Below are 20,495 nucleotides of genomic sequence, written 5' to 3' on the forward strand. Positions count from 1 at the left end.
TTTATGTGCATTTTACCACATGATCAGTCAGCTACCACCAATTAATTAGATAATCTAATATAGACTAGAGCTCTTAAAAGAGAGAAATTTTATTCTAACTGTGGTAACAGACTGCTGTGCTAAAACAAGCAGAACAGAGGCTATTGAAGAGTTACAACTAAAGGAAGAACAAGGGTGCAATCACTCATTATTACTGGATAATAGCAATAATGAGTAGCAATCATAGCAGTTTCTAGGTGATCCTCAATGCCAAACTACTTTTGAAAGCTGCAAGTGTAAAAATAGAGGACTACCCAAAGGTTTCAATCTTAGTTTCAGAAGAGGCTTCAGGCATTTATTTCAACAAAAGTGAAACTTAGAGGTGCCAATGTGGAAGCGCAGACTTAGTTTAATGCAAAAGTCATATCTACTATGATATATCTGAACTACACCACTTGAATGTTTTCAGTAAGTTGATGCTGGATGCCAGTGAAATCACTTCTGCTCATATTTAAGAGAATGTATGACTATTTCATGTCTTAAGCTCTTACCATTTAAACCAGAGTATTTATTCCATCAAGGGTACTAACTTTATTTGTGTGGTTTCATGCTGCCATAAAAGAGGAAGAGAAAAAAAAACTGAGGGAAATTGAATTTTTTTTAATGTAAGTAGAAAAATTTCTCTGGTTTAAGACAATCTGTAAAAATTGATTGCTTCTCTTAATGTAAACAGATGGTAGCATCCAGGATGACTGACATTTATTATGCCCATGCACAGCTCCCAGGAGATTCTACTTTTAACCATATTCTACTCTGTCTGGAAATCCAGTAGTTTAGAAAAATAAACACTAACAAGGATTTCCACTTTCAAAGGCCTTTCAATAGTGCATCTACTGCGTACTGACTTCTGCTAAAGACAGAAAGAAGCTGCCAGCACCACGTGCAAGACCAGTGTCAAAATTCAACAGCATTAAAAAATGTGTATTTGCAAAGGGAAAATCCTACCTATTCTCCTCCTCCTTCTAGCTCAACATGGTAACTTACTTGTAGTACAATGTACTATGATGTACAATTGTACAATGGTAACTACTGCTTTTCCTGTTCGCGTAGTATCGTTCCAGACTCCATTCAGGTTTCTTTTAGTTCTTCAGTTTCCTATTTTGTAATGTACTTTTTAATTTTTTTTTCCTAATTAAGTATTTTATCACCCTTCTCATCCCTCTCAGGTAATTCTTGCCTCCTTCAATTATCTTGACTTTTTTCCCTTTATGAGCAGCAGTAAACTTTAGTGGCTGAAGACCTAAGGGGGAAAAGGTACACCAACCAGAATCCTGTTTATGCTCTAGCTACCTTTTTTTCTCCTTTAAATGAACTTTTCTTCCATATCCAGTTATGGAAGTTTCCTGTTAGGAACTACCATAAAATGATGAAAATCTGGCATGCCTAAGCAAAAATTACAACAGTACAAAAGTAAAATGCGTGACTAGAAAAAAACACTTCATTTGGTTTGACTCTCACTTTCTTTGTTTTTCTTCACTCACCTGTTTAATTTTGCATATTAATCCCTTAGATTTTTAAAACTGTAAGCAGAGAATCTCTATTTGCAAGACTGAAGTAGAACTGACAAAAAAAGGAGTTAGCAATAGGATAGTGTTTTATATATTTGTTGATGTACAAACTCAAGAACCTTTAAGTCCTGGAAGATGTATATGCCCACTTAGCAGACACACTTATTACCTATCAGCATCAGTTTAAGTTAGGAAATTGAGCTGTGAAAGCAAATCAATACCCCATTAATTCACTTACTTTTTAAAGAAATCTGAATGTGTCTAGGTCTATGCAGAGAATACTTCTCTTGCTAGTTGCTTTTAGCAGTTTTAAAACTCTTTCAGAACTTTGACAAATGTGTCAACACCAAAAGGTCAGCCAGCTTTGAGACTGGGCTCTTCCTGGAATTTAGTCCAAGACTTTCCTTTAAAATACATACAAGTGACACAAAGCTATGCATTCAACTAAAAGCAACATAAAAATAAATGCTCAACAGAATTTTAGATCAGCAGCACAAACATTTTTTGATAAACACTCCCTGCCCTGCAAACTTTTATTTTACTCTTGCTTAGCTTGGACTAAGTTTCCATAATATGTGGGGATGGAACAGGGATCTCATTCAAATGAAATACTTTACAAAGGAGTTTTCCAACATAAATATTTAAGAGAGAGTACTTTTTTTGTCTGGTCTATGTGTTACTGCAATGTGTTTAGCAAGAAGCAAGAGGTTATTCAAATAAAAAACTATAGCATTTGAAAATGAAACGAGAGAGGTCTTAAGGGCAACCTAGGCTAGGATACAGCACAGATGCATGAGGGAAAAGATGCAAGAGAGAAAGTGAAAAAGTCCAGAAATGCTGTAAAATGTGTATGTGGTAAAAAAAAAAATCTCTGAATATTTATCGTCTGCAATACACTTCAGTTAAGAACAGTTTCTCCTTCCTAGGACAAACTATGAAGGTTGAAACATATTTTTTAAAATGTTGTGCTAAAATATTGTTAAGAAATTGTTAAATGCTCAAGACTAGGCATTTTCCATACACAGAAGTAGAAACGATAGGTATAGCTTTGAATTTGTATATTGTGAATCTCATAATCTTATATTATGAATTGTACACTGCTCATGTAAGTTAAAGAAATGCTTATGTTTCTTCACCTGCAAATTTAAAAGCAAGCAATTTTTGGTACTTGCTGTGAAAACCATCCAACAAACCATAATAAACTGAAAAGAAAAATGCCCATCACTACATGCAGAGTAGTTGGGCAAAGCACCAATCCACCTGCTTGTGATAGCCTCTGGTCATTTTTAGTGAGGCTCTTCTAGAAAAGGTATCTCACTGTCCTCTCTCCATGGAAGGTATTCTAGCAAGCAAAGATAGCACATGCCAGCTCTAGGTCCCCACAGCACCTCCATTTTCATTGACAAATCTTAGGATATCAGGGAATGCAAATAGCTTTGGGGAAAGGAAAAGGAATGGGAAGCAGGGGCATTGAAGGCATTAGAAAGTTCAATATGAATTAATCCTGATATTTGCTACCTTGCCGGACAGAAAATAAAGCTAATGGAATAATAAAAAATATAACTTTAAATAATTTTAGCAATGGTAGTGAATTTACAGTTGCAGACAGAAATACTCAATTTGGTGTCACACTTCATGCTTCCCAGAGTAGAATGATCAGAGTTGAAGGACTAAAAGGGTAAAATGTAGCATGCACTTCCATCCTTATGTAAGAATTTGTTGCTTTCTGATATTTTATATTTGAAATGGTGTAAGCAGAGGACTAGCAATGCAGAATTTGCTTCAAAGTACACCAGTGCCACAATACTAAACAATTGGTCAATAAAGACATATTAGTTGGTCAGATGTCCATTTACTTTGAATTATGACATAGACTGAGTTCAGAAGTTTGACATTCAAATAGAGGTTACTGAGATTGTAACAGGTATTTAATCAAGCACATAATAAAGATAATGTATTTTATATCTCCATTAGGAAATATGATTCTGTTTTGCTGTACGAGGTTAGAATCCCAAATTAAAAATTCATCTTCTTTTGGAAATTGGAAGAAAGTGTCCTTCTTATGTGTATATATGGTGGTTAGGGACCTATTTTAGTAGTGGGATTTGTAGTGTTAACTTTTCACTTGAGCTCAACAATGCTGAAGGTCTTTTCCAGCCTAAATGATCCTGTGATTCTCTATGTATTTCTTCCTTTGTGAAACAGCATTACTTATTCACTGCAAAAGTATAGTAAAATCTAGCATAAAAACGTTTAGCATTTAAAAAAAATCAGTATAACAATATCATTAGCAATTTGGCATACCATGAAAGTTATTTTAGTATAACATAAATGCAGGAGCCTGCCGACTTCCACTAAGAAAGCTCAATATATTTTCTATGAGTTGAAGTCAGTACTTTTAGGTTTCCATTTCTTTGTTGTATTACTCCCTGTGTGCAATACAGTGACGCTTCTATTATTTATCTCTGTCAAACTGAATTATCTTCCATTTTCTAAATTTGTATTTCATCTGTGTGTCTGTGTGTGTGTATACATATTCCTTACCTTAGGAAATTTTTCCCTTTGGAAAAAAAAGAGGAAATATTCCTTTGGTGTATTGAGGAACAACCGTAGCTTCCATTAGCAAGAGCTGAACAAACCCCACAGAATTCATGCTGAGCTAGAATATGCTGGTTTAATTCCCTGCTGGGAGTCTGCCAGTTGGGAAACGCTGACCAGCAAGTACAGGTCTTAATTACACAAATCCAGAAGCTGCTGCCAACCTTTCCCCATTGAGAAGCATTTGTTTTCTAGTGTTCTTCTTGATGAACAGATTATCATACAAACATAATTTATTGCTGCTTTATATTGTAAGCAATTAAATGAAGAAACCTTTTAAACTCAAGGGAATTTTAATAGGTTACTTGCAAAATATTATTGCAGGCAACAACTTGTACATGATTTTAGTTCCAAACCCACCAAAAAATTATACAAATCAGCATTGTAAAAGTGTCAGATTAATGCCTTACAGGCTTTGCTGGCAGAATTAATTTCTAAATTCTACATGTGGGGAAACGTTACTCTCATTTTTTTCCTTTTCCATTTTTTTTTAGAAAAATTTACAAGTGAAATATTACTACAAAAACTTTTCTTTTTATAAGGAATTTTTGCAAAACATTTACATTTTTACCATCAACTATTTTTCTGTTTCAAAATCATTATGTAGATTTAATACCCTATGCTGCACATCAATTCTTGCGGGATGACAATTCAGTGACATGCATAAAAAAACACCACAAGGCATTAAAATGAAGACTTAAATACAAATATTGTTGCAATAAAACAGTTATAAAATTGAAAAATAGGACCTAAACATCATGCTTACTTAACTTTGACAAATTAACTTTTTCTCCTAGATTACACACTTTTATTACTGCTCTCGTGAAAGAATGTGATAAATAATGACTTAACACCAATTGCTAATGTAATCAGCAACACATACACAAACCTAACCAAAGAAAGTATATTGTAAGAAAAAAACTATTCTAACACTGGAGTTCTACCATGGTAAATACACTTTGCACTGATAATTACAATAAAGCAAAATTTTTAATGGTGGCAAAGGGAATGAACAGTGAAATGCCATTAAACAAGATACTACTGCACATCTGTGCCCTATTACTTACAACAGCTATATCCCACTGAGTCAAATAAAGGACATTGAAATTTACGATCCTTTTAAGACAGAAAAGTGGATTCAGAATGTTATGCAGAACAGACTGGCAGAATGTTTCTAATTCCAGCGGTAAAATGTGCACCTGCTAACACAAGTTAATGTACTTGAGATGCTATGAAGCCAACCAGATTTAGATTTGGAAATATCTATAATAGGGATTCATTGCAGATTAAAAATTACTTCAGTTTCCTATCTGCATACGTAAGTATGCATGAAAAAATTACATATGAAATGGTTGTGCAGAATGTTTGTAACTTCAGTTTACAAAACTGTTAACTTTTAGGAAATATGATATTAACGTTAGGAAAGTTCTTCTTTGCATAAAGTAATGTAGAGCACTGATTGTGAAGCATAATGATAAAATATATCTTTGACGTTTCATTTCCTTTATAATAAAATTAACAGTTAATACTACCTAATGTTCATCTGTATTAAATGTAACACCTAATTGCTTCTGACGTTTTAAATCCAGATACATCAGTTAGGAGTACTTTAAATAAAATATACAAAATAATGTACAAAACCCAACTAAAATTTAAAGACTCTGTCACAAGTCTAAAAAAGCTTTAAGAAACTTGAAATTTATAACCACAGTGTAAAATTGTTTCTCTTTAATCTCAAAGCTTTTTATGTAAACTGAAAGTATAAAATACCCTCAGCTTAGTATTTTGCTACAAAGGGCTGGCCTAAAGTGTACACAGTGTAAACAATGGTACTTATTTTGCTTCAAAAATACAGAAAACACCACAAGATTGATAAATTGTTCAGATGAGAAGTATATGCTCTTTGGGGAATGCACAGGGTACCTGTTATGTCTCGCAAACCAACAGTTACCACACACATTCTTCCTTTCATAATTTGTAGGGGAAAGAAAAACATCTTATTTTTCTTGCACTGTACTTCCTTCAGTTACATTAAAAATATTTTCGGTGTATAAATCTCCTTAAAAACTGGTCACGAGAATTTATTAACAAGTGACTTTAGATGTAAAAGGTTATATTTACGCCTAGGGGAAGTAATTAAAAATCCTGAGTATGAAATATTTGGCCATCTTTCCTCCTTGTACCTACTGGAATTTTCACATAGAAAATGCAATTTTTGTTGGTTTTTTTTTCTCTTTTTTTTTTTTTACATTTTCTCTATATTCACTGTCACATCTGAAAATGTAATCAAACCTTTGAGACCAAAAGTCATGTCCCAAAAAGATGATAATATTTCTCTTTTCCCAGTTTGTTTTGTGGTTAGAGGGTCAATATAAGACTTGATAGGCAACAGATATTTATTACCAGCCTACATATTATCCTGGACTAGAAAAAAAGAGACGGTAATATTTAAGGGGAAAGATAAAATGTTTACTTACTTATTTTCTTATTAAAATGTGACAATTAATTCTTTTCTTTGGCTATTAAGTCAAAGCACAAAGAACTCAGCACATTAACCACAACATAATAATCTAGTATTTACAGAGAGGAGACACTGGACAACACTCAGTTGTCTGATTAACTTCCATGAATTCTAACAAAATTAAAACATTCAAACACCTAAGGTCGAGTTTTCAAGATTCAGGTTATCTATGAGTTAGAAATGGGCCACAGATGTTTTAAAATACAGAATCATAGAACCACAGAATGGTTTGGGTTGGAATGGACCTTAAAGATCATCTAGTTCCAACCTCCTTGCCATGGGCAGGGAAATATAAAATGAAATGAATTACCAAAAATTGACACAATTTTTTTTTTTTCATTCTACATAAAGATACCATCACTTTTGTAAATCTTATGTTAATATCTTAAGGTTTTATCTTTCCTACTGTTTACACTAATTCTACATAACCTAGCTCTCCACATGAAGGGAGGAATTAGAACTTACTGATTGTCATTTATACACACTACTATAATGTAGTAGTCAAAATTAATCTGAGGCCCACCTCAGAACCACTCTGCAGCATGCATCACCCAGCTGCTATTTGAGTAATTCCAAAACTTGAGAAAAGATGGCCAAAATTAACCGATGTGTTGTATGGACTGAGCAAAACCCCAAAATATATCCACTGTCGTTCATCCTGTATTCTGTTTTGCTGTGCCTTATGGGAAAAGGATGATATCATGAAAATATTACAAATCTATGTTAAAAACAAAGTGCCTTCATCAAATGGTATTAATCCTAGTCAAGATCCACCCAATTTTACATTGACACTATCTGCTTTTATAAACACATTAACATACAGTGCTAAAATAGGGGGGTAAAGTTCACTTAAAATCGTTACAGAATATACAGACATATAACTAAAAAAGTACAGTATGGAAATATTATTCCTCTATCTGTTTATCCAGTCATCAATTTGCGCTGTTTGTATTTTTGAAATTTTTGTCTTGTTGCACCGGTGTACACTTCCCATGCTGACCCTCCAACCTGGAACACTTACAGAAGTCATGACTGAAAAAAAGATTTCCTGCTCTGTAATCCACTTTACCAGCCCACTTCCATATCCTGAAAGGTATGTAAACTTAAGTGCAGCACTAGGTGTCCATATAAATGATCCTTTCAGAATTCTTCCATGTTTGTTGAAACATTAGGGGTTGCTGGGTTTGAATCTTGAGAAATGGCAGCAACAGTGACAATTCTTGGAGAACCAAGAACCTCAGTAACTGAAGAGTCCAGTTCTCCTGAGGTAACAATAGCAAGGGCTGTTCCACCACCTTTCTTGTTCTGATGAGTTTTGACATGTTTCGAGAGATGGTCACTTCGCATAAACCTTTTAGAACATTCTGGGCACTCAAATCTCTTTTCACCTTTTTAAAAAGAAGAAGAAAACCAAAATGTTACTGAAAGAGACCGCTGAACACTGCTTGATCATCTGAATCTCACCCTATTCTATTCAACATTCAAAGTGTCTTTAAAAGGACATGTTTTCCATCGGACTCATTTCCAGGTGTGTTCTGTTCAGCCACAGGCTTTTGGCCACTTACTCTTCACTACAAACATTTTCTCAACAAGTATTTGCTATGCTGTGACTACCTGATCAGGAGTTTGAATTTCAGAACACCAGAGATTTTTGATAAACTTACATGAACCTACCAGAGCAAGGAAGGTTAAAAGCACTCAGAGAACAACTTGGTAGCATTTTTTAAGAATACTTTTGTTATTTAGTGGTGGGATAAAAAATCAGAAACATGAATTCCAATACTCCATGAAGATGTATGAAATCTACATCAAGAGAGACAAATTCAATTTACCAAAAAGTCCTGTCACTGTTCAAATGTAATTAGTGCTTAGACATCAGGTGCTGTAAGTTGAGGGAGGAGGCACAGGGAAGGGGGGACACTCTCTTGGGGCAAAAAATATGAAGGCTGTTAAAATTTTCAGCTTTTAAAAGACCAGCTTTCCCATTCTGAACTGCTAAGAGAATTTGCTTTATCAGTTCCCACTTGAAACTCTAGGGAATTTCCCAAGAAGACCAAATCTGGCGCATGGACCAGGTTAATGAATTTCTTAAGGACTGAGCTAATCCAAGCGAGGAAACAATAACCCTGGTCCATGGCCAATCCTACGTGCCTTACCTAAATTTGTTACATTTAGATCAGGAACTAGCTAATGTACATCAGCTATCTATGATGAAATGGTCATCTTTTTCTAGCCTACATACAAAAGCTGGAACAGATCTCTTTTTATTTATATGATTTTACAGTCAGCCTAAATTAATGAAAACTGGAATCTACTGTTGTGAGGTGCCTCAGGGAGGCAAAGAGCTAGTTTCAGATAAGCATTGTGAAAGGAGAGGCATGGCTGTAAGCCATGTGTGAATTTTGAACCCCTGTGTTGGGGGATGGACATGTGAGCCCTGGATGAAGTTGTCCCACCCCAAACCCCTTGTGAAGGGCGGCCCAGAAGTTCTGATTGGGTTTGAGTCCCTGGGGGTTTATCCCTTGTTGTGTTTCTAGCAGTCCCTGTCCTCCACCCTGGTTCTGTTCCTCAAAACCCGTCACCCTGCCTTTGCTTGGAGCTCTCTGTTCTGGATCTGAGTTGTTCCCATGCTGAATAAATGGTTTCATGAACAGAGGCCCATCTCGTTGGTGTTCCATGCTGGTCCCCAGAATCTGTGGCTTCCCTGGACATGATTCTGAGGTTGCAGACTGCAACAATCTACCTCTTCCTTGCTTAAAAGTTACTTTATTTACATTTAAGGGTAGTTTTCAGCTAACTCAGTAAGTGAGACCCTTGATACTATTGTTTAACTATGGCCACTATGATTCAGACTTGCTGTACTATGGCTAGAGAGAGGGATGACCAACCTGTGTGGGTTCTTCTATGCCTTTGTAACTCATCACTCCTTGTGAATCGCTTGCCACAAAAAATCCAGTTGCAGACGAATGGTCTTTCACCAGTATGCCAACGCAGATGTGCCCGAAGATGAGATGTCTTGCCATAAACTTTTCCACATCCTTCAATATGGCAGATATGCTGTTTCTTTTTTCCTGGCTCATTGCTGCCTCTAAAAAGATCATATTTAAACAGCTAAGTAGTTATATTCTAAAGCATTACCAGCTATTAGGAGAAACATTTCATGCTAACAGAGGCAATTTTAATCCCCATCTAAAAAAGCCCACACAAATGTACTTTCTAATAGAAAGCATTAAAAATTTACACAATATAGGACAACTTCATTCCCAAATGAGGCAGGATGTGATAAGATGCTTAAATATATACTGATAAAAGTTACATTTACCTTCCTTCTCCTTCTCTGCAATTGGGACACGAGCAGGCAACTCTTCTCAGTCGCTTGCCAGGCTGCACTTCCTGGTCAGAAGCTTGTTGAGCTTGTTGAAGCTGCACTTGTGTTATCTGATCGGGACTAACAGCACCAATTGCTGCATTAGCAATGCCACCTACTGCTACGGTTACAGGAGCGATTGTGGCTTGCTGTACTTTTACTCCATCCTGTCCTTGCTGCTGACCTGTAAAACAAAAATTGTTTCAGTAAGTGAAATGCACAAATAACCTTTATACATTTACACTAGGTGTAAAAAAATCCACCTAATGTTAAGTGAAGCCACAAACAAAACATTAAATCCAGCCATTTTCCTGAAGCACTACTTACCTGCTAGTTTAATGTAATTTGGTATTAAAACAGCACAAGATTGCAAATTACTGACTGATACTAAGAAAAATTAACTAGTTTAAAAAATGTATTCCTTTTCTTAAAAGATGAGATAGGCAAAATCTTACACAGAAATATTGTTCAGTCAATTGCCAATTAATATCTCTCTAATAACCTTGCATTCAGAAAACTAGAATTAGCTAATTAGAAGTTGCTTTATGGTACTTACAGAATTGTCAGTTCTCTTACAATCTGTCTTGAATCAACATCAAGCCAGAAAGGAACTTTAGAATGAAAAAGAAACTTAGGACTAGACTTGAACAAGCTAACATACCAAAGCTTTCTTGAGATTTGCTTTGCAGGATTCTCTACTGATGATGGGGTAATGCTGGTTAGATGTATAAATAGGGGGACAAGAAGCAAGAGCAGTCCTGAGGAAAGAGATCTGGTGTTTGGGTTGATGACAAGCTGTACAAGAGTCACCAGAGTGCCCTGGCAGCTGAAAGGGCCAGCTGTACCCTGGGCTGCATCCAGCAGAGTGCAGTGAGCCGAGCGAGGGGGCAGTGACTGTGTCCCTCTGCTCTGCACTGGTGCAGCCCCACCTCGAGCACTCTGTGCTGGTTTGGATGCCTTAATGTGAGAAGCACAACAAACTGTTAGAGAGTGTCCAGAGGAGGGGAGCAAGATGATGAAAGGTCTCCAGGGAAGGACTTACAGGGAGCAGCTGAGGCCACTTGGTTTGCTCAGCTGGGAGAAGAGAAGGCTGAGAGGTGACCTCCATGTAGTCCACACCTTCCTCAAGGGAGGCAGTGGAGGGAGAGCTGCTGATCTCCTCTCTCCTCTTTCTGGTAACTAGTGATAGGATATGAGGGAATGGCATGAATCTGCAACAGGGGAAGTTCAGGTGGGACATTAAGAAAAGACTTCACTGAGAGGGTGGTCGATCACCAGAACAGCCTCCCCAGGGAAGGGATCAAATGAAATTCCAAGGCTGACTTGACGAACGAAGAATTCAGCCTGATTGCATAAGTCCATTATCTCACTGGCTTTCTTGATCTAATGAAATCTGGATTACTGGCTCGATATTAAAGCAAAATAAACTATATTCCAATATAGGTAAGAAGTGTAGTTTCTTGAACAACAAAGTAATATAATGTTTGTTTTAAATGTTAGTAATACACAGACTTAAAAAATACATATAATAATCTAAATCTGACAGAGAGAGATATGACTTCCAGCCACAATATAACAACACTGAACAGCAACCCTCCTAGTTACAGGAATGGGACAAAATATAATTAGATACTGCCATTTTCAAAAATTCACTGCCTTCATACAACTGTGAAATTAAAAGAAATACTATCTCCTTATTTAGAGAGTGTAACAGGCAACCAGAATTCTTCAGAGCAGAATACAATATTTTAAGACATGAAAGTCCTCAGTATTGAAATATTCATTTAAAATGTAGAAATTCCTTGGGGGATAACATGATTCAGAGATATTTGCATGGGCTTTAATGATTTCTGTAGCATCCACAACAGACATCACCAATGGGGATAAGAAGGCTCTCTCTGAAGCCTGAAGTGCCCAACTACTGAGTGAGTTGACACACAACCCAGCATGGCACAATGACTACGTCATTCCTGTGATTGCTGAGGGGCAATAGATGCTTGGAGAGACTATCCTGTGTAACACCATGCTACCAGCCAGAGATGAAACCTAACACACACCACCTAACACCACCACATACATGCACACAGGTTAGGACTGAAGAACATGATATACAGAGAACCTCCCAAAGTGACTTGATTTGTCATCTAAAGGCCACTGCTGGCTACAGGAAATATAATAAATCTTGTTTCTGCCAAGGTCAGTACCAGGTTATTTTTACCTGAAGCAATGACCAAATTTTCCCAGTATTCTCCCTTAATTTGTGACTAGAAGTTGTAACTGATCTGCCTAGATATGTAAATAAACATGAATTCCTTGTCTTCTTAAGGCCATAAATACTGACAGACACTGAGTGTTTTCAGTTCTCTGAAAAGAACAAGGACAAGCCCACAAAAGATAGTGTTTGAACTCCACTTACTGTTGGACAGACAGTATAACAAACAAAAAATCTAAAAGGATTCTGGTATCAGCACCAAAGGAAAAATAATTACAGGCTTAACCTTGAGTGCAGAGTTTTCATATGCTTAGGACAGAACCAAGTCTTTCTTTACAGAATAGCAATGTACTAGAAATATATTTATTTCCCATACTTTAATGGGAAAGAAAAGCACTCATGATAATCCTTGAGGGAGAATATGATAGGGTAAAAAGAACATCATGATATAAATGCAAATAGTAATATCAAGTACTTTGGTGTAACAGTAGCTGAAGAGAATACTAGAGCTTCCAAAGAAAGTGCTAGTCCTGGGGCAACTCCTTGTTAGGCTGTTAAGCTGTTGGAACACTGATTGAGTGCTATAAACAGCCACAGTCAAAAAAAAGCTAATTTTTTTTTTATATCTAATGCTTATCCTAATATGATAATGTTAACATGATAATGTGAATGCTTGTGGTAAAAAACAGTTGCACTTTCTGGTGAGGCAAAGGTAAAGGAAAAGGAAGAACTTGCCCAATGTGCAGTCTTTTGCAGAGCACATTCCACTCTTCATCTGTTAAACATACCCAAGGTGCAAACTCCTTTAGCTCACAGACCAGCACTAGAAATGAAGGGTCTGTGAATAGTCACTACAAAAGTTAAGGATGTAACAGATATTGTGATCTACTGCAGCCTCCTATTATATTTTCATTTTCAGTCACATTTTTGAGTACATTGTTAAGAATGATACTAATTACAGTCTGTTAGAAAGATGACTCCACCTATGTCACAAAGTCCTGTTGGAGCAAAGAAGTCCCGAGACCTAATCAGTCTGTGCTCAGAACTCAGTTGAAGAGGACAATTATCTTTCTCTCTGACTTTCTTGAACAGATATTAAAGTTTCAATGCAACCTTTCCCTGGGCTGCTGTTCTGAGGTGACTTTATGACGTGGTATCCTGAAAAAAAGAAAGAAAGTATCCCCATTGTCTGTAGTTTTGCTCAGAAATGGGCCCCGTAGCTCTAAACTTCACCCAGAGAGACAGAGAGAAGGGTAGGGGAGATGTTCACCATTTATCTGCAGAAACTTCATTTTTACTCCTCTGAAATTCCTTTTCTCATAGACTGGGCTGCCTAGCACAGACAGCCAGAGAAATATAAGGCACTCAGAGTGCTCTTGGAGTTCACAGCCCTGTAGCCGGGAAGCGAAAACTGAGAGGTCTTTACTTTTAAAGTAGCTTCTAGTTCATTAGCTGAGACAAAAGCTTTTTCTCTAGACTGTGGCTTCTTCAGAGAAACTGTTCAATGATGCTCTGGTCCAGAAGACCAACACCAAGAACCTATGCCAGTAAACCCCGCCCACCTTGGATGCTGCCTTGATAGCTAAGTCAAAAAAAGCCATACCTACAAAAAAGACTGTAGACTCTGAATCTACCATCTCTTCAGAGCAACAAGAGGTTTTATTATTTGATATTATTAATTTTTTCATGTTTTTGAGTACTTTGCTCATTAAAGAAACAGGTTTTTTTCTGCTTCTCTTGAAGAAAATTTATCTCCTGAGCTGGCTGGGGGAGGGACCACTTAAATCTACTTTCTAAAGAGATCCCTTAAAAGTTCCCTCCATAAATTTACCCTAAACCAAGATAGGTACCAAACCAAGGCTTTTCAAGCAAGATGTGAATTGAGGCACTTGAACACTGAGGAGGATGACTCCTTTTCTCATCCCATGATTACTGGTTAATATTCAAGATATAATTCTAGGATATGACTAATCCATATTAATAGAGAAGCCTCTAATTTCTAAAAATCTAGTATATTTTGCTGATTCCATATGAACCAATTTTCACTGTCCAAGTAATGAAAAGACCAACCAAGCAAGGGTTTTCTGACACCTCAGAATATCAAATACCACTGCTGGCACATACCTTACCTTTCTGAACTTCCCTTCTCCCATGTGAGGACAGGGCATATCTTGGAACACAGGATACACACTACTGAGCTACAACCTTACTCTATTTATTAAACATAATACAGTGACACATTTGAGTAGAAATTCTTCACAATAACTGTAAAAATGACAATAAAAATACAAAGGGGGCAATGCCAAGTAAGGTTGCTCAGGCAGACAATTACATTCCCCGCATGGTTTCAGTTAAACAGTAATTAGGTGATTGCTCTTTAGATAGCATTAACTAGTTACATTTTCTAATATGCATGTTGATTTTTCTTCTTTAAATTAATCACATGGAGTCACTATTTTAAACTCCCTTCCCTTGAACTCCACTTATTAAATTCAGAACAGAAGGTTCTGAAGCCCTCAAAATATCATACAAATTGTCTTATTTGAAGAGCCAGGCCACAACATTCAATAAGAAAATCTAGTTTTTTGAGGTAAAAAAGTAACTGAAGAAAGTACACATACACAAAAAATATTCTTTGTCAATGATTTATGCATCTAGAAGAAAACATGGTGAAGTTCAATAATGTAATTACTGGACTTAATTTTTGTTTTGAACTCCTGAGAGGGCACCCCAACAAGTTAGCACACTACTAATACACAGGGTAGAAATGTATCTATTCTCATTTTAAAGCAGTTACACATAAAAGTCTTTGGTCTTTGAGAATAATGTGAATGTACTTTAGACCAGTTGAAATATCTTTTCTCCTGAAGAAAACTAGACATTTTTCACAAAACAACTGATAGAACATGCCCAAAAATCTCAAAATGAGTCTGATATGGGAGTCTGACTTGTATGAGATTTTTTTTAAACTATATACTAGAATTCTACTTTTTTAAACTATATACTAGATCACAGGGTCTCTAACTTTTACATCACCAGCACTTATTAAAGAGGAAGAAAAATAAAGGGAATATAAAGGGAAGATAAAATAATTTAATTATTTCTTAAATCACCTCTACTGAAGAAAAGATACTGAGAAAACTTAATATTGACATGAGTTTATCAGCAGCCTACTAAATTAAATGAGGGCAACTTCTAAAAGCTTGAAACAGAGAGGATTTTTCAGTTGAGAGGATCTAGGTCTAAAGTGGCTTCTTATTTGAAAAAAAAAACAAACCCAACAAACAAACCTGCTTACTCTAAAACAGGTGGTTGAGACAACAACATCCATACAGGAACAGAATGATCCCTTGACACTTTCTAGACGGAGAAAAAAGGTCTTATTAAAAATATTCCTGTCAATGTCTTACTAGAGGCATTAAATTCTATTTAAAGCCTTCCAGAAATGCTGTAAAAATCAAGAGACCACTTGAAATTGCTTCTTCCTGACATACTCCAAACCACAAAACCTGATATCATTACGTTTCACCATTCACAATCAAACCCTTCAGTAACAACAGCTCTCATGTCCCAGCACAGGTTTCAGAAAGAGGTCTAAACAAATCACTACATGAGTGAACAAAGTCACACTTCAGTTCATTTATGCTATTCTGTATGAACTGTGAAAGCAGTCACCGCACACTGACACCTGCTTTTGGAACAGAGAAAGTTTCCTCAAGTTCCCATAATTTCTTTAAGAATGATTTCTGAAATTGTGAAATATCTTTATTAAAAAATCATTCCTGAACTTGCCTATGTCTCAGTTTTAGTGTATGTTGTCAGGATATAAAGTTACAACCAAATGTTACAAAATAACACTGATACAAAATAACATTGATACTCAGTTGCATTTAATTTCCTCTCAGGCCTAAATTCTCTCCTGCTATTGGATAGTAACCATTTATTTGACCATAGGACAAACGGCATACAGTAAGGACACCTGATAGAGTGTTTACAAATCAAGTGCAACAGAAGTTTCACTTATTGCAATATTACAAGTATGATTATGACTGAATAGAAATTTTTAAGCTTCTCAAATAAAAGAACCTGCATGATCTTTGTCACTAATCTTTCCCATTTAAGCCATTAAGAAAATGCATTACTTATTAACACGAGATACAGGATTATCAAGATAAATGATTTCACATCCTTTATTCTTCAGCATCACTTGCTCAGCTTTCCAATTTTGTAGTAAAATTCCATCTTAGCAGGTAAAACTCACATATACTTTCCCATACATGAGTTTGTAACATATGCAAGAAAATTTAACAACTTGAAGTAATTACTGTGAAACCAAGTAATACACACATAAATCACAATTCCAGTTAAAAATTTATTTGCAAAGCTGTAACAGCACTTGAATGATTTAAGAAAGCTAATGCATGGTACCTAAAAAGTACTTTTCTACAGAGGGATTGGCCACCAGTTAATAGGCTGGGCCATCCATTCTAAGTCAAACCAAGCTCCCTTTTACCACACGCTACATCTACTTTTCAACTCTTGTTCACCTGAAGTAGCAGGCATGAAATACTACTCACTGAGGCAAATAGGGCAGAAGGAAAAAAAGGACTTAACTTTATTGATCTACAGAAATCATGAGAGTAAAGCATTAGAAAATTGTATCATGGAAATAAGAGAAACAACTAAGAAAAGGATACTTCTAAGTTCTGGTACATAGTTCCTCAGGAAAAAATGTATGTATTTCCTGTTGCTGTTGTGCAACCAATGACAAGAGTTATCTCAGTAGGGTGCACCTTACTGCAAAATCTGAGAAACACTTTGCAAAATGTACCTAGAGCTACAGTGGCTAATGCAGCAAAAAAGAAAATTTTTCAACTGTGTATTCTAAAAAGCAAAGAGAAGGTTGCAGTTAGAATCCATAATTCAATGTATATTACTACAAGACAGCCTGCAGAGTTCAAAAGCTCTACAGGCATCAGAGCTGATGCAGCAACTCACCCATTAACAACTCACTGATATGAAACACTGGGAAAAAAAGTGTCTCATCTTCCCTTGCCTTGCATACACCAGGTACTGTAAGCTTGAAAACATCCTTTAATTTTCTTTTTCCACAAAGGCATACACATAATTTATACTAGGATAATATCTATATACTTTATATATTTATTTATAATACAGTATACTTATAATAACATGTCTAAATAATAGAATATAACACTCTGATTAAGTGATAGACAAGATTTAAATATTGTTTAAAATGTGTGTCAATATAGTTAGAGATCCTCTTTTTTTTTTTAATCTACTATGAAGGTTTCATGCTGAAAAAAGAAGAACAATTCATATTTTAAAATTACATCTATGTAAAGACAACACTGAATTTAAGTATTTACACAGAAGATGATGCAAGTCTGCTCTCTCTTCTAAACAGTGGTTAATAAAGACTTATGAAGAAACAATATGTTACAAAGGAAAAATTCCCCAGAACGGAAACTGCAAGCACTGATACAAGGGACCCACACATCCTGTAGAGAACATCAGTTTGGAGTGAGGAGAGGAACTGGATTCACCCAGCTCCTACAAGGGTCATCACAAATCACAGCATTGTGTCCAGACACTACTACAAGCAGAAAGTTTCCAGTGCAAACTGCAGCATCAAACAGAAATCTGTTTTTTCTACCTCCTACAGGGGCACTGCAGCAAGTTTCTATCTTTTGTCCATGGCTAACTTTGTCAAGATTTGTAAGAACTTGTTATACTCCAAAAGCTTTTTGAGCCTCAGAGTGTTGAAAAATTACTGAACAGCATAATAACTATGCTTAACTTCTGTTGAAAGCACTGCTTCAAGAGTGAAATTTAAGGCAATAAAGTTTGAGGGGGTTAAGCATCTTAAAAAAGATGAAGTTTGTTTCCTCTAGTTCAAGAACTATATTGGTAACACAAAATCAAACCAATGCCCCAGAAGTTTCACCAAGTTACTTTAATGATTTTTCAAAAATGTAAGGCTTTACCCAAGTGCTTTAGGACAACCTGAGGGCACTTCAGTACTTTGAGACAAAAAATAAGTTTTCACAGCTGGTAGGACCTTTCATTAAACTGAAAGCAAGTTTACTTTTTATTACTTTATTAAATGTAGGAAAGAGCTAACACAAATACAACACAGAAAGACCCATATAAAACCAATATAAAAATCAAACACAGAGCTACAATTTCACAAAATTTAGTCTTGAATAACCAACTGGTGGTTTCAGTTAAAGCAAGGCAATGTCTCTGGTTGTTTTGGTTACTGTGACTTAAGATGAAAAGAAAATATGGTCAATTAATTAAGTATTCTAAAAGAGGAGATGGAATCAGAAAAGTAACTTGTTATATTAGTGAAAAGAAACCCTTTAAAAAAATTATTGATTTTCATCATTATAGAATAAAAAATCAAAAAGAAAAGTATATTCAGGGTGAGTCTGCAAGAACACTTCACTGCAGATAAACACAAGTAGTTTCCTGCATGCTGAAACTTAGAGCAACAGCTGAAAACCCAAGTACCAGCTGTGCTGCAAAGTATCAGACACATTGCATGGAAACTGGCAGCAGATGTAAGAAATTGAGATTCTTAGATTTACTTTTATGGAACATCTCCCTCTCCCTCATTCCCTTGCCCCAATTCTCAGGTTATTCTATAGCTTATTGCCACAACAGAATGTGGTCCAGTTCTTTCCTTCAATTCTTCCCCCAACTCTTAAACAGGGGTAGGCCTAGAAAGAAACCTGTGGTCTGCCAGTCTCCACAGTCTGACTAGAGAAGCTCAATACCAGACAAATTGAAACAAAATAAAAATCCCAAAACAAAACAAAAATCAAATGCTTATCTTACACACTCCTGCCATATGGCAACAAAAACACATGCTCAGAAAGTGTCATTTTCTGCATTTCCATCCAATTTATGAGTACTGATTGCCATGAAGTAGTAATAACTGAATCTTGAAAGGACAGAAGGAGGCTAACACGAGAAAATATAAGCTAAGTACTCTATTTGGATTTTGGGAGGTAGGCTGGGGGCTTTTTTGGGTGGGAATTATGGGGTTTTGACTATGCTTTAGCTGGCTTACAGATTTTACACTTGACTAGAAGGTTCATGGATTTTCTTAAAGTAGGTATTTTGGCTATATGAAATGTATGTTGATCAAGATAAAGTAAATATTTTTTTTAAAAAAGGCAAGGTAATTAAAAGGAATTTAAAGGATATTATCAGGAAAAAACCCAGATTCATAAAACAGTTTTAAAGATCTTACACAGCAAGACTAAACATGAGCCACAAGCTTTGGATGAATAGGCTGACCAATATGAAAACTAACTTGTTTATTAAAGGTGTAAAAACTGAAACTTTGCTATAGCCTTCATCAGGCAAGGACGAACAAAACTATATATTATAGAATCCCAAAAGAAGGGCCACATAAATCTGTAAGACCCAAGCCCATAAAAGTTCTGACATTTTCTGTAACACTGTTTACAAAACTGTTTACCTAGTCTTGTTTTTTGTGTCAGAACAAACGGAAAAGCTTCATGCTTTTGCCAGTTACTTCCTGGTGACCAGAGAAACAAGAAAATCAAGGTCCATATTTCTTAAACCTCAGTATTTTTCTCAAGGGAAAAGCAGTCACATCATCACTTTTTCACTATAATTTCATTATAATTTCATCACACATCACTATAATTAAGGAAACTCAGGTTTTTACTTAACACGTATCCCAAGGGGTTTTCTGGGATATTAACTGATAATTCTCTCTTTACAACAAAATAATACTAGTCTGCCAACCTGTGAAGATTAAATATGCATGTTGGAGTGATACAGTTTTCCCAATGACCAGCTGATCAAGGTGTATGACTGCTACCAATTGTCAGCAGCATTAAACATCAGTGGAGACTCCACTGTTAGGAATGGATGTATCCAGAAATCAATATAACTGTGTAATCATGCCCCAAACTAAACTAAGCATAAACTAAATTAAGAGATCCTACATTTCTCAAGAGACTACAGATGTCCAGAGCTATTGCTTTGCTGAAAGTGTCATAACCAGAGTAAAATATTAATTAAAAAAATTATACTTCATTATGCAGTCCTGACTACTTCCAAAGCTACTATGCTATAGCATATAAATCAAGTTATTTCTATTAACTAAATTATCCCTTAAAAATAATTGACCACTAAAAAAAATAGTTGTTTTTCAATAATCATAGAACATCTTGAGTTATAAGGGAC

The 20,495-nt window shown here is 35.8% G+C and overlaps 1 protein-coding gene across 2 annotated transcripts in view; it reads right to left on the reverse strand.

The window, feature by feature from the left end:
- Nucleotides 1-4,419: 4,419 nt before the first annotated feature.
- SP4 (Sp4 transcription factor) overlaps nt 4,420-20,495 on the reverse strand; it is a 28,731-nt gene continuing 12,655 nt past the window's right edge. For both annotated transcript variants that reach the window (XM_088054351.1, XM_005518869.3), the window contains exons 4-6: nt 9,989-10,217; nt 9,555-9,754; nt 4,420-8,054 (exon numbers count right to left, since the gene is read on the reverse strand). In XM_088054351.1, the coding sequence (XP_087910477.1) occupies nt 7,807-8,054; nt 9,555-9,754; nt 9,989-10,217 (677 nt within the window). In that variant the 3' untranslated portion in view covers nt 4,420-7,806. The remainder of the gene's footprint in view (nt 8,055-9,554; nt 9,755-9,988; nt 10,218-20,495) is intronic.

The sequence above is a fragment of the Pseudopodoces humilis genome, chromosome 1, assembly GCF_049639895.1.
Source record: "Pseudopodoces humilis isolate 2021_Gansu_Grassland_sample_001 chromosome 1, ASM4963989v1, whole genome shotgun sequence".
In the NCBI taxonomy this organism is placed as follows: Eukaryota; Metazoa; Chordata; class Aves; order Passeriformes; family Paridae; genus Pseudopodoces; species Pseudopodoces humilis.